The sequence below is a fragment of the Haliotis cracherodii genome, unplaced genomic scaffold, assembly GCF_022045235.1.
Source record: "Haliotis cracherodii isolate W230 unplaced genomic scaffold, xgHalCrac1.p SCAF_22, whole genome shotgun sequence".
Classification (NCBI taxonomy): domain Eukaryota; kingdom Metazoa; phylum Mollusca; class Gastropoda; order Lepetellida; family Haliotidae; genus Haliotis; species Haliotis cracherodii.
Window position 1 is genome coordinate 770,488 of NW_027266278.1, and position 15,725 is coordinate 786,212.

The window sequence follows — 15,725 nt, forward strand, 5'->3', positions numbered from 1 at the left end:
GCTTTTAGTGTAAACATTCTGTAACTGCCAATCTCATAAAAAGACGTTATCTCAGTGTCGTTCATCAGTCATATTTTACTTTTGCGATGAAACTGAACGTTTGTTACGTGTCACCCATCAGTACCCTCATTCATTCTAATCTGATAACAGAAGTTATTACGTATCAGTAACATTCCCGTTATTCTTCAGTATATGGATATGATAGTTCCATTGACTAGTTCTAATTATATTGTAGGACCGTCTGTGTAGATTTGCTAAAATGAGCGTTCGAGGAGGAAAGCCTGCCTATTCAATTGAAAACTTAAAGCGGGCTATGGATGCTGTTAACGCCAAGCAGATGTCTGCACGCAAAGCTGCCGTCGCTTTTGGTATACCAAAAAGTACTCTGCATGACAAACTCTCAAATAAAGTACCTCTTGTTTACCGCAAAGGTCCTTCACCCATCTTATCAAAAGACGAGGAAAGACATCTTTCAGATTGGGCTATACACATGTCGAGTATAGGGTACGGCCGGACAAGGGACGAACTGTTAGACACGGTCCAGAAAATAATCAAATTAGATGGTAGGGAGAATCCTTTTACTGATGACAGACCTGGTAGGGATTGGTTTAGGGCTTTCTTAAAACGAAACCCTACAATATCAGTAAGAACACCAACACAACTTTCAAAAGAACGTGCTATGGTATCACAACAAAAAATTGCTGATTGGTTTGATACCTTCACAACCTACATCGCTGACAAAACTGATTCAGACATCTTGCATGACCCATCAAGGCTGTATAATGCTGATGAGTCGGGTTTCCCCATGTGTCCAAAGAGTGGTAGGGTTCTGGCCGAACGAGGATCCCAGACAGTTTATAACTTCTCGGCCTCAGACAAGAGCCAGATAACAGTTCTTGCTTGTGCAAGTGCTTCAGGTGACTACACTCCCCCCATGATCGTCTTTCCCGGCAGCAGGTTCAAATACAACCCCCTAGATGGTTTTAAGGAGGCGGTTCTAGGGCGAACCGAGAATGGCTGGATGGACGCAGAACTATTTGTTTCTTGGCTTAAAACTTGTTTCATTCCCCATGTCGATAAACAGGCAATCAAGAAACCAATAATTCTGTTTCTGGACGGTCATTCAACGCACCTTACCCTTGAAGCGTGCACTGTTTGTGTGGAGAACAACATCGTCCTGTACTGTCTCCCATCACACGCATCACATGTTATACAGCCATTGGACCTGAGCTTGTTCAGTCCACTCAAACATGCATGGCGCCAATCTGTCCGAGATTTTCAGATTTCATCGGCGAATGTGTTAGGAAATGTACCTTTGCCAGTGTATTTAAAACTGCTTGGGTAAGGGCAGCTACAACAGAAAATGCGAAGAGGGGTTTCCTCGAATCAGGGCTGTTTCCGCTCAATCCTGGTAAGGTTACCGATAATCAGAAATTAAAACCCAGCACCATCTTTGAACCATGCAAACCAGTCCTTCAGTCAACCCCTGTAACCCCATCCACAGTCAGAACATTCACATTTGCACCCCCAGCAGACACCCCATCCCAACCTTCCGCTACACTAACATCACCAGAATATGCATCCTCACCAGCCGTACAAACAACTCTGCCATCACCCCATACAGACCCTCATGCACCAGTACAATCACAAACTGCACATAGCACAACACCCCAAACAGACACTTCACACCTCGTCTTACATTCTACATCAGCCACAGCCCACACATCTTCCAGTGACGCATTTGACAAAATTTAGTTCTCCCTAAAGTACGGAGCCGTACCCAAAAGTATAAACCTACAGTGTTACCCAAATCTGCCTCAGGAGAAGACATCAGGGAACTTCTCCTTGAAAAGAAGAGAAAGGCAGAGGAAGAGAAACAGATGAAAGAAAGCAGAAAGCGAATGAGAGAGGAAATAAAGCTTAAACGAGAAGAAGAGAAAGCAGCCCGGAAAGCCCTAAGAGAAAAAGAGCGGGAAGAGAAGCGTGTGCAAAAGAGAAAGCAAGAAGACGAGAAAAAGGCATACAAACTCTTAAAACAAATAGAAAAGAAAAGCAAAGCAACACTAGACAGTGACGAAGATCTCTCTGAATCCGAGATTCCCTACATGGATGACGACGAATACGACGACGACGACGACATCGATTTTTCCGATGATTCCCTCCGGGATTTTTGTCACCTTTGTTTGGGTCGGGATTTGGCGGCAAATGATGACTGGGTGGGATGTCTTAATTGTACCAAATGGTTCCACAAGAATTGCCTGGGATACCAGACATTAACACATCAACAACTCGCCGACCTTCCCTTCACGTGTGACACTTGTAGCTGAGAGGGAAAAAACCCGTTTCCCTGCAATGTGAATGTTATTGTTGGCACAGTTTGCTTTTTTTAAAGAAGTGAAATCAGTGTTCATTTCACATTAAAATGTACAAAAAATGAACATATTTTTCATATTTTAACAGAAAAATGGAATATCCCTTTGACGCCCTTTTCCACGAGATTCATGCATACTCTGGACCACCAGGGTGGGGTATAGACACCAGTGCTGTCAGCTATCACCATAGCACGAAACCCATCGCAATATTTTCGTCAATAACTGGGTAATATTAAACATGAAACTATATTCATTTGATGTACTGGTTTATTTCTATGAGTATAAGTTTCGGGAAATATATGACAACTATGAAGTACCAGGTTAATGATAGACTTTGCACCTAATTAACAACGGAAGATTATTTAGCGAATGTTGCCACTTCTCATATTATATTTTCTTTCTTCATAGGTACCATGTGTATCATGTGAAGCCGTTACCATTTATGGCACTGAAGATGAATCAGGAACCAGACAACATCTATGACGTAAACGCTCTCAAAATTAGTATTCCCGATGAAGCTGACATACATTTTCGTAGTTTAGATCTGGAAGTCCGGCCCCCACCCAATAGACAGGTTTTACGGGACATAGCTGGCCGCGTCGTCGGCAGAGTTCCCTTACAGTTGTCAGGAGTACTCACTCCTTTGATGACGGAAGGTTGCGTTTTAAATGTGACACCGTTCTTTACTGGTAGAATTACTCACAGCGGGCCTGTTAGGGGTGGGGGCCCAAAACTAGACTGTTTTTATTTATTGCGTATCAAGCCACAACGTCGTACTTTATTCAAAATAATAGAAAGACTGAATGAAACAGGATTCGATGGTGACAGCGTTTGGGTTTAGTGAAACCTAATGTCAGTATAAAAACAACACATGTATCTGTGTACAGTGATGCCAAAATGAGAAGATAAGCCAATGAAGTTGTATTTATGTTGCTATTATTTTGATGTTCTCATTGACACAGTAAAAAAAAAACACAATTGTAATTATGTTATATTCGGTTAAGACATTTTTTAAAAATTCTTAAAGTGTCCGGGTACTGCCGCAAGGGTGTCCGACTTCAACCGCAGGCGTCCGATTACTACCGAAGTAGTCGTCGAGTAAATATCATAAGTATTTGCTGAAACAAGCGCACGAACACAACCACTACCGAGTATAATCACCACAGCAGTTACCTCCCTTCACATATACGATGAAAGAAAGTCAATAGGTACTTTGGTTCAACTTGCATGCCGTTAGGAACGTTAAGTGTCCGAGTACTGCCCCACCCGCTCTATATTTTTATTAAGATAACTGAACAACTGTTTTTATGTACGATATGTTCATTTCAGAGACTAGATTTTAGTCTAGCCCGCCCTCCTGAACACGCCTCTGGTTTAGCGCCCTTGCTTGTTATACAGTGATCGCTCGCTATAACGCTACCAATGGGGTCCAAATAATTGGGGGGCGTTATAGACGATGAGCCGTTTAACCGAGGCCGAGGCGCGAGCTCGGAAAATCTCAAATCATCAATATGTTGTTTATCTCACGTCACATCAAAATAGTATATATTTTTATGGACCTAGATCTACCTGTAATATCATTCATTTATTAAATCTGTCACATTTCACAATGTCTGAAATACGTATTCCATTTCAATTTATCATTTTTAATCGATAAATTAAAAAATTATTCACGATTGAAAATAAAATTCTCGGACACACATTTCGACAACGGGTCCACATCAAAGAGCAAAATAAAGACGTTTTAAACAAATCTTTAAATATATTATACAAAGTGATAAATAAAATCAACAAAAATATATCTAAAAGTAATCAAACTTACGATCACTGTATAGACAGAAACATAGTCAAGACAAGATGGCGACTAATGTGTCGTCTGTCAACAGTGACATAGAAATAGCAAATATTTGGGATCGGGTGAACAGGTACCATTCTTGTAAAGTTTTCGAATTAAGGCTAAACAACGTGATGCTATTTTGGCATGTGAATCAAGGGATGTTTTAGGTGTTCTACCGACTGGTTACGGCAAAACTGTTGTAATACAATGCCTACCGTATTTGAACGATTCCGCCAGCACTGTTGTGGTTGTGAATCCACTAAACGCGATTCTCGAAGAGCAACACAATCGCCTCGGAGACCGCAGTGTAATAATTAATCATGAAGATGTTGATTATCTATCTAATGGGTGTTCGGGATCTGCAGAGTCGGAGAAGAAAATGAAGCGAGTAAAGAGTGGCTGTGTTAACTTCATTTTGGGTCACCCAGAGCACCTGTGTAGTGTGGCTGTTAAACGATTTCTAATGTCAGAAGACATATCATCAAAGGTAAGTTAGAAGTCAGCTCAAAACTCAAAGCAGAGATTGTTACGATATATGTCACCTACAGAAATCTAGGTCGATTTCCTGATGCATGTTGTATGTCGTTAGTGTTTTCATATAACCATGGACACATATTTAGGGTCCATTATAACCTGAACATGCTGATTGAACACTTGATGAATTATTGAAACATGATCCAAAACTTGACAATTATGCATAGAATCACATTGAAATAAAGAAAATGTGTTGCATAGCCCATCGAAATGGTCATGATATTGTCTTTGTGAATTCTATGAAAATATTGTTATGATTATTATTGTAACTGTTCATCAAACAAGCTATTGGTAGACATTAAATGTTTCATGTTTTGAAATCAGTGCTATTTAAACCTCCTGAAAGGCCGATACCTTGACGTGGTCAGGAGGCTTAATTTTCTTTGACTTTGATATGGTCGTAAGGGAAGACCAAAATCGCCTTGTTGTTGTTATTTTATTGCACATTTTGTTAAATGTTTTCTATAAATTAACATGTCTTGGTGTACTGTGTCCTATTATCCTCACCCCATGTTCAAATTTCAGATCAGTCACATTATTGTTGATGAGGCGCATTGTGTCATATCATGGGGGAAGCCTAACTTTCGACCAGCCTTTCTCAAAGTAGGGGATTTACGTGCAATCCTCCCACAGGCCCGCATGCTGGCTTTAACAGCTACAGCTACCATTAAAGTTCTGCATGAAATTCAACAGGCTTTGTGCATGGTGAATCCTCTAATTGTAGCTGAAACTCCTGACAGGTGAAGGTGTTTTTTTAAATTAAGTCATTAAGTTGTTACAACACCTTTTGAAACTTTTTTTGTCTTGATTAGACCAGTTTGTGTATGTAATTTACAAGAATGAAGGCTATATACTGGTACAATATTATAAAAATATTTATGTAATGTCGAAGTTGCAAAGTTTGACTGCAGATGTACTGTCTTCCATCCGTTGGTATTATCATACCCTTATTATAGAACAACATGAATCCATATTAACGAGCATAATTCATGGTAAAAGTTGTTTTATTCAATGTTTTAAATTATTATTATTGTAATGGTAATATGATTTGTGTGTTTTTCTGTCTGAAAATCAAATGCAAGTTTTAGGGTCAAGGAATGAAGTTTTTATTTATCTGACATTAACAATTTGAATCTTCCCTTTAGTCAACGTTTTAATGACATTCCGATATAATTTACAGGCCTAACATTTATCTAGAAGTTAAAGTAAGACCTCCATCCCCTGGCAGTGGTCACTCTGTGGAAACTTCATATGAAACAGTGCTAGATCCAGTTCTTCTTACTTCGAGAACTGATGGAATACATTTTGACAGAACCATCATATACCTTCCTCTGAAATGGTGTGGGCACATCCACCATCGGGCCATTACAAGGTCTCTTCTACTTAACCAAGAAAATCAAGAAACTGAGCAAGGATCTGTTGAAGCATCTCTTAAATGCTTCATTGCCCAATATCATGCTCCCCAGACACAGGAGGTAAGTAAAAACAGCACAGGTAGTACTGGTAGTTTGAACCCTGTAGCTATTTACAGATTTACAGTTTGGTCAACAATGGTAACAGTATAAACATTTAACCTCTAAGAAAATACATCAAATCTGATTATTGCTCAGTCTAAAATCTTGAGAACATATTATGATGTAAGATACAAAGAATATTGATTTGCTTCTTATCTTGTTAAACTTTATAACACAAAAACATCAAGAGAATTGGTTATCTGGAAATATCTTCTTAGGTGATGTCTTCAACAGGGGGTAGAGTGAGATGGTGTGAGGAACCCCGACACTCCCATACAAATTTACATGAGATGATATTATCCTTCAGAAACATTTCATTCCACTATATTTACTCACTGTAAATTATATGCTTTCAGATGAAGTCATTAATCACACAGCAGATGAAAAAACCTGATGGTCAAGTTCGATTGCTACTGGCAACTGAAGCTTATGGCATGGGTGCTGATTCCCCAAATGTTCATTCCATTATTCATGTTGGTCCACCTAATACCATTGAGAGTAAGTTCTACAAAGTTTAACTAGCATGATACAATGTTTTGTAGAGAAAAATATTTGCTACAAACAAAATTGGGACATTTAATTGATGGCATAATTATTTTTAATTACTTGGAAAGAAGACAAAACTTTAAACAGTTGAACATAATTGTGTTTTTTGTTCAGTCATTATTTGATGCTGAAAATATCATTTGGAACCAATGGTGTGTTTTAAAAATACATGTTTGTCTAATTTTCAGCATACACACAAGAAATAGGACGGGGTGGTCGAGATGGACTGCAGTCCTCAGCTACCTTATACTTCAACAAGTCTGACATCGCTGCCAACAATGAACACCTGGATGATGCAATGCGACAATATTGCTTATTGAAGTCTTGCCGAAGGGAATATCTCACAAGATACTTTGGCTTTGACCTTGCTAGAGAAAACAAGCATTATTGCTGTGACAACTGTCGCAAATTATGCACTTGTTCAGAATGTCACCAATCAAAGTCAAATTTCAATTCCAGCAAAACAGGAACTAAGCATGTGGGGAAAAAGCCAGTCAGTAAAATAAGAATTCAAGCTGCTAGATCAATGCTTGCCAGTTACTTTGCTGCTGAGAATTCTTTAGTCACAGAAATATGTATCCCCAGTTTATCAACAGGTTTGTCAGATAAACTGATTGGTGTCATCACCAAAGACATTAATACTTACACAGATGTATCCCTTCTTAAGGAGAATTTTCCGGATGTAGACATGACATTTGCAACAAACATATCAGCCATACTTTCCAAAGTTATGTCTCTGGATCTGTCCGACTGAAACAGTAAACTGTATTGTGCTACATCTCTACTTTTGCATCCCTGAGCTGAGAGATAATTAGCCATAAGCCTATGATTAAGGTGCTCCTTCAAACTTCATATTTAGCTCACCTGAACAAAACTCAAAGGGCGTGTAGAACATCTGTAAACATCATCTCTGTTAAGCCAACATGTGTTTTCAAGAGGCTCAATTGTGATTTTGACCTTGATTTGACTTGTGTACTTTGATCATGGTCTTACGCTAATTCTCCCAAAGTTCACTGTGGGCACTGTAGACATCATCTCATCAGAAATCCTCTGATCAGTGCAAATGTAACTTCATGTGCCTCTCGTAAAAGGCGACTATGCTTGTCTTAAGAGGTGACTAACGGGATCAGGTGGTCAGGCTTGCTGACTTGGTTGATGCAGGTCATCTATCCCAATAGTGTGGATCGATCTGGACTCGATCATTTAGACCGTTGTCATGTAACTGGAATATTGCTGAGTGCGGCATTAAACAATAAACAAACAATCCAATTATGTGCTTCTTCTCAATAATGAAGACACCTGAATTTGTCCAAGAGGTTCTAATCCGGCTTCTAAAATGGCCAAAATGCCAGCCATATTTCAAAAACTATCAATGGCCATTACTCAAACATTTTTAGCTCACCCATCCGTTCTATCTGTCACTATACTTCTTAGATATCCTCTGAAAGTATAGGCCTATGAAGCTGAAAATATATATGAATAATCCCATCTATTGTGTATCTAAAATTTCGTCACAGCATTCCAATATTATTAAAAAACACTGCAGACATATATGTATCATATCTGTTTATTGCACAACCATTTGACATGCATCAAGTTTTTGTGGAATAAAACATACTACAATGTACATTTTTTGGCATGTAACGAGTATCTGTCTAGCTTTGACCAGTGACAAATTTAGACACAACCTGTTTTTTTCTGTATTAGGATTTTAACATCTCCTTCAATACTGCAAGGCCTTTGATAATAAAACTTTGCAACAATTATTAAAGCTTTTGAGTCTTATAAAACTTTTAACTTCATACTGAGCTACAGTGCCATGACACAGTATTTCTCCTTGAGTTTGACAAGTCTGATTTTGTCAAGAAATATTCATGATACTGTTAATATTACTGCTAGGTGGTAATAAGATTAATAAACATGCTAAATTTACAATTTATTATGGAAAATGTGACAACTTTTAGATGAGTCTAAGAAGATTTTTCAATTCAACATTACTACCATTCAACATCTGTATATTAGTTTTAACCTTATATTGGTCCGATGATGTGTTTTTGGAAACACTTTGTATACTTCTCTGTACTTTTTGTTGTGATTTCTTATTACAAAAAGTAATGAAATATCAGATGACTGTAAACAGTATATGATATCAAATCCAGCGTTAATCATCAGTACAGATACATTTTAGGTCGATGGACTACATTGTTATGAATGTAATCAGAAGTCATTTCATAAGACATGGAATTATATCATATTGGAACATTGTACATGTTTGCAATCATCATAGTTTATTTTGCATTTAGTCACCCAACAAAGTGAGAATTGACAGCCGTCTAACAGTCAGCCAAGGAAGCAAACAATGGTGCATCGTTCATGTATGATGAATGACATGTCACAGTGTTACTACATTCTTTTTCTTTTTGAACCAGGCCTTCAGTTGGTAGCTGTCAACATTTTTCACCTGTGACTTTGGTATATCAGGAAATTTTATGTAGGCTCGACCCTCTTGATGCTCAAAAGGCATAACTTAGATCATCAATGATGCAGAGCTCAACTTAGATCATCAATGATGCAGAGCTCATCTTCATCTGCACTTGTTCTTTTGTGTGCATTTGCTCTCACAATTGTGCACACAGTTCTATCAAACTGTTCTGCAATGTCATGAATCCCTGACAGGGCGGATGAACGGGACATAATGTTACTTTCTGTCTTGTTTGAGTACATATGCTTTATATGCTTCTTTTCTTATCTCACAAGCCACTCCATCTGTAAGTCTGCTGGGACGTGTTAGTCTGCCTGACCTTTCGTGTTTACAAAACATGATTGTAGGACCTGGCATGCTTCTCTCAGTGGCAGCAGGGAATACTGCTGTATGAGCATTCTCAGGATTTCAAAAGGATACTTGGCAAACAGATTCCTTCTTCTCATTATCATCATCATCATTTTGAATAAAGCCAGTAGTTGATCACGTTCTGGGGTCTCAATCAGCTCAAGAAACAAGTAAAAAATAGTTCCTGTCTCAATGTCATAATGAGCATAGTCATTTACCTTATCAGGCTCATGTTGTTTCAGGGTTTCTGTGTACACACCAACAGGTAGATGAAGCACTGATCCATTACTAAGTTCAATGTCTACAAATTCTGATCCAACACTGAGTGTTTCGATGGGTTCTTCATCATTGCCAGTCCAACATGGAAATATGAATCTGTCGATCGGTTTTCCAAGGGTTTCATATTCCCAGTCTTTTTGTTCCTGTTGGTTGTTAAATCTGGGTGGGATATTGATGGTAGGATAACTATTGTGATCAATCATGCCAAAGAACTGCTTTCCTGCCTCAACAATTAAGGCTCTGGTATATGACAGAATGAAGTCACGATCTGAATCATAAGCCTTCATAACATTGGTGTCAAAAGAATTCCTGAAAGTTCTTTCAACTCCACATTTTAAAGTTCCCAACTCAGCAATACCATCTTCATTCCACAAGACACAAATGATAGGTTTTTCTAGAAAGTTCATCCCAAGATGGAAGAATTCAAAAGTAGTAGGACTCAAATGCTCAAATCTATTTCTCGCATCTTGATTTCCAAGTCGAAGTTTCATTGCTCCTGAGAAGCGCTCTCGTGTTAGCTGATCTCCTCCAATTTGGATCTGTTTTTGATGACATGCCACTTGATTAATATCAGTAATGATATTTTCATATGAATCCAAGATTTTAACAGTGTCCTGGTAATATTGCTCATTATATGGCAGTACTGTCAATGGGACAACTCTGGTTTTGTCACAGAAAAGATGACTCTCAGGCCCAGCTAAGGTTACAGGCACAGAATCTTTCACAAATCCTAAATGAGGTAGATATTTGCTTAGTGTATGTGCCACGATGCTTACTACTCTGTGTCTAAGCAAACAATACTCTGCCTGAGATAGTAAGACATTGTTGATTGTGAGATGAGCAAGAGGTATTTCTGGAATTCCTGGTTTTGACATAAAGTAATGTTCAGATATAAGAGCTGCTGAGGCAAACATATGTACCATGTGTTTGTGCTTCCCATATCTTTCCTGATTGACATCCACACTGAAGTTCAGATTGTCGCCAACTAATCGAATTCTCTTTCCAGAATGAACAGCATCAATGAGGACATCATTGAAATGGCCACCAACCTGCTTAAAAACCTCCAAAGCTCGACAATAGGAAACTGTTACACCAAGCTTGTTCATCTGGTCATACACTTTTTGATCACATATGTTGTCAAGTAGACATGAAGCAATGACCCTTTGAAACCTTGATAGTTCAGGATTTCTTGTAAACAGCATGACTGAATAGATCATAGCAAGACGAGGGAGTATATCTTGTTGGTTCTCTGCTGAGTTTTGCTTAGACTTCGGAAGCATGACACGTTGAAACATAAGAAAAAGTTCAGGAAATTTTAATCTAAATTCATCAACAATGTCTTCAATGACAAATGACTTCAGACTTTCAAAATCTTTCTTCATAAGTACCGATGCATTGTATTTCCTACCAGTCATCAAAAGAGGTGTGCCCTGTACAGAATCAGCAAGCAGATCGATGCAAGCATCTTTCAGTGATGGTGTGTTCATGAAATATCTCGCAATAATTCTTGGGTTCCTTGTGTTAAGGAGAAGCTTGAGTTTGACCAGATGAGTCAAAGATACTCTTGCAGGATCATTTCTTGATGGGTTGGAAAGAAATTCTGCCAGTTGACTCATTTTTTTCTGCCTTTTAATCTTTTTCTTTGATAAGAATTGGGTCCTCTTTTGATTTGAGTAGTTATGCTCAAGCATAATTGAACAACAATCAACTGGTGAGGCTGGTTCAACGACTGTAAGAGGTTGCGAGTAGTTATGTTCGGGCACTGATGGAAAAGCGGCAGTTGACGATATATCAGAGACATGGCAGGTCTGCGAGCTTATAACAGGTGAGGCTGGTTCACTGACTGTAACTGGTTGCGAGTAGTTATGTGTGGCATCAGTTGACGGTATATCAGAGACATGGCAGGTCTGCGTGCGTATAACAGGTGAGGCTGGTTCACTGACTGTAACTGGTTGCGAGTAGTTATGTATGGCATCAGTTGACGGTATATCAGAGACATGGCAGGTCTGCAAGCGTATAACAGGTGAGGCTGGTTCACTGACTGTAACTGGTTGCGAGTAGTTATGTGTGGCATCAGTTGATGGTATATCAGAGACATGGCAGGTCTGTGAGCGTATAACAGGTGAGGCTGGTTCACTGACTGTAACTGGTTGCGAGTAGTTATGTGTGGCATCAGTTGACGGTATATCAGAGACATGGCTGGTCTGCGAGCGTATAACAGGTGAGGCTGGTTCACTGACTGTAACTGGTTGCGAGTAGTTATGTGTGGCATCAGTTGACGGTATATCAGAGACATGGCAGGTCTGTGAGCGTATAACAGGTGAGGCTGGTTCACTGACTGATACATTTGATAACATAGATCTTAATAAGGAATGCGAATGAGTGGTATAAAGGGCCTGACTGCTACATGCCCAGGTCACTTCAATCAAAGGCCCAAAAGTTGCATCAGTCTGTACACCCATTTCTCTGGTCTTTTTAAATGGTGGATTCAATCTGCATTTTCGGGTGAACGCATTCATGCATGACGAAGCTGTGGAAAAAGTGAAGAATAACAGTTATTACAGTTCATAGAGGACATCACACAAATTTTATATGTTAAAAATACATAAAAATATGCTTATCATGTTAGACAATTACCAGAGAGATAAGTCAAGTATGATATATTTGTTGTTTATTGTCAGCAATTGACTGATTGACTGAAATTTCCAGCTATATCACCATGATCACAGTGTTCTGAATATACTAGAGTCCAGGATATCATTGTTAATACCGGTATACTGTTTTTAGTACATAAAATATTTATATAGCGAGAATAACATGCACCCAAAGACAACAAAAAGTCATCATATGTCCAGCTACATCATAGACAGACACAATTATGTTTCTCAGCACCTGGTAAAATTAGCAGAAAACCACACCAACAAAGAATCTGACCACCTGACTGCATCTCACATCATGCAACAGAGTGTTTGTGATCAATTCTAAACTGGGTATATACTGATCATTTAGTCAAGTACATACTCACTTTGCAATGGAGAAAACTTCACAATACTGGTGTCTATATTATTCCTCTTTCCAAAACTTGAGCATACTTATGGCTTAAGATAATGATGTATTTACCTGTCCTGTTAAGTTGAAAGGCAGTATTCATTTGATCGGCACAGTCCTTCCAGTCTTTGTATTTGATATTTTCCACACCCCTGCTCTCCACAAAGTGTGTCAAAAATTTCTCCTCATCTCTAGTCCATCTCCCATTATGGCATGGTTCCTGCAAAATAATATATATTCTTTTTTTCAAATATTCTAAATTTAGGCAAATGGTGCAACATCAGTATGTTTCATACTGAATTTGTGTCAACAGCTTCAAACAAAACTTATCATAAATAATGTCTCATATAAAACTTGTCAGGATGGGCAATACTGTTTGCTTTGTCTTAATCTATACCACCTAAACTTTGTATCAATGATTATGTTATGGGTTCTGTGATTATTTGGTTAATAATTCATTTAAATACGTTCTTGTGTTAAGGCTAAAAAATAGACACTCAATAACTCAATAAGTCAGATTCAAACAAAAGCATTCTTTACCTGAGAAAATATATGATGTTTCTTTTTCTTTCTTTTGGGTGTTATCCCAGTTGGATGCAATTGTCGCACACCCTTCCTGCATGTCCTTTTTGGGGTACGGTCAGTCATGACTTCATTCTTATGCAAGTTCCTACAAACAAACATGTATGTGTTTGCAGTTTGAATACAACTAATGATTACATGGTAATGAATGATTTACAAAACCAAAAGGACACTGTCCGTCACAATCTGGAATGAGTGACTGAAATAATGCTAGGATGATGGAGCCGATACCCCTCAGTCTGGCTTCGGCTATCGGAGTGTGCAGCTCCAGCAAGTTTTTTAATACTTCAGGATTTAGCTTAACAATGAAATTTGGATACAATATATATAAAAAGCACAGTTCAAACGATTCCTGTTGCCACGATAAAGTATTTGCAGCTAAATATTTAGGCGACATTTTTTTTATTTGTTGGTTTACGGATGCGCCGCTCTTTCAAAGTCCAAATGTTAAAAAAAAATAAAAATGAAAATTACCCTTTTTTTTATTACCGCCGATCTTTTCGACAAAAAGTTCAAACAAAAAAAGATTTCTTTTCCTCGTCGAGCTTAAAGCCCCATCTGCGGTAGTAACTACCGCACTCTAGTGGGCGGAGCTTATACAAGTGATCTGACAGGTCAATATGACGTCATCATAAACACATAGATTTCATTGGTTAATGCGTAAACGGGTGACGTCATGTAAACACCCACCCACGTGGGCCGTTTGACAACAAGGACGTAAGTTTTAATGGTAATATAAATATCTAACAAACGATTCCAAGACTTTTCAACAAACGCGTTCATCTTTGGTTTCAAAACCTACCTGCCATGTCGTCTTCACATCTTCATAAAATGATACCGTGTGAATGTCCACGATTTATCCAACACACAAATTATAGTTCTAGATTTCTAGACTACAACGAAATATGTTTGTCGTAATGCATATGAGCAGTGTAAATGAACAAGAAACATACTATGTGTTGGGGCACCAATCGTTATCCTGTGGTGTACGGTATATCTGCAGTTTATAAATAGCATTTCTCACAATATATACGGCAATCGGTGATTTCAACAATGTTTTTCTTCGTTGTGTTCGTCTTGCCTCATCTGGATGACAACGATCGTGTAAAAAACCCTGGTCAAAAATTTTTCAATTGATCAAAGTAGTTTCTTGTCGTTTTTTCATTGCCCAGTAGCAATGTATTTTGACAAAGTCTCACTTGTCCGATGAAGCTCTTCGTGCCGAAGTAACTCGATCCGTGAAACTTGGCGGGTCCGAGTGACCCAGATCCCTTTTGATTGGCATGCCAAGTGTCATTTGCATACGGCCATCTATATTGTTTGTATGTGTTTCTCCCCTCAAGCCTCAACTAATCAGAGAGCGGGCGGACGAAATAAAATATATGACTTATCAAAAAATGTCTTTCAATAATTGTGTAAGTAATTTTATGACATTTTAAAAAAACACTTGATACTAGAATCAAGTCTATGAATTAATTTATGATGTAGATCGATTCGCTTTGCGTCGGAAACGAATTTTTAATAAACAACGGAACAAAGATAAAGTTGACCTGGTTTTATGACGGTGCAGTTGTAGATGTAGAAGTATTTCTTTTATTAGATCGGTGGGCAATTTTCCACTGCCGCAGCAAAATTGAGACACGAAGACATTATATTATTTCACGTCAGTATGGGGATAAAATTATTCAAATACGGACAGCCTCACAGACTTCGAAACGATGTTCAGATAAATATTTGTTCACATTAGTTCTGTCATGTGCGTGAAAATGGGTTTCATCATTACTTTCATCAAACTTACATTCAGGTCGCTTGCTACTTTGGCAGTCGTGTTTTGTCTCGAAGCTCAAAGCAACAATGTTTCTCTCAGATACATTTTTCTCTCCATTCATGACGAATATCTGGGCAGTTGAATTCAACAATGTAATACACACGGCCTCATTCACGGCGTCATCGCAAAGATTTCTTCCAAATACCCACCATGTGATCAGGGTTACGACCTTGGGATAAATTAATAAATCATTTTGCATTTTTAGAAAATATTATTTTTTTCGTGAATATTATAATTAAAAAATATCCCCTAGATGGTACTTTTTCATTGCACTGGGTATTTCTTTTATTACTTTCTAAAACTTTTTATTTTCGCATTTCTGACCACGCGATCTCCTAGCAACCACGCCCCATGA

The 15,725-nt window shown here is 38.4% G+C and overlaps 3 protein-coding genes across 3 annotated transcripts; 2 read left to right on the forward strand and 1 right to left on the reverse strand.

Annotated features, from left to right (window-relative positions):
- Positions 1-313: 313 nt before the first annotated feature.
- Positions 314-2,327, forward strand: LOC139471408 (uncharacterized). Its single transcript, XM_071253775.1, has 2 exons — positions 314-1,309; positions 1,788-2,327. The coding sequence occupies exons 1-2, from the start codon at positions 314-316 to the stop codon at positions 2,325-2,327; spliced, it is 1,536 nt and encodes a 511-aa protein (XP_071109876.1).
- A 1,910-nt stretch (positions 2,328-4,237) lies between these two features.
- Positions 4,238-8,536, forward strand: LOC139471245 (bifunctional 3'-5' exonuclease/ATP-dependent helicase WRN-like). The gene is made up of 5 exons (XM_071253542.1): positions 4,238-4,696; positions 5,269-5,483; positions 5,924-6,218; positions 6,614-6,755; positions 6,992-8,536. Exons 1-5 carry the CDS (start codon positions 4,589-4,591, stop codon positions 7,555-7,557), a joined length of 1,326 nt encoding a protein of 441 aa, XP_071109643.1. The 5' UTR covers positions 4,238-4,588; the 3' UTR covers positions 7,558-8,536.
- Positions 8,537-9,590: 1,054 nt separating this feature from the next.
- On the reverse strand, positions 9,591-13,626 carry LOC139471409 (uncharacterized). Its single transcript, XM_071253776.1, has 3 exons — positions 13,501-13,626; positions 13,033-13,180; positions 9,591-12,442 (listed from the first exon to the last, which is right to left on the reverse strand). The coding sequence occupies exons 1-3, from the start codon at positions 13,606-13,608 to the stop codon at positions 9,591-9,593; spliced, it is 3,108 nt and encodes a 1,035-aa protein (XP_071109877.1). The 5' UTR covers positions 13,609-13,626.
- Between the last annotated feature and the right edge of the window lie 2,099 nt (positions 13,627-15,725).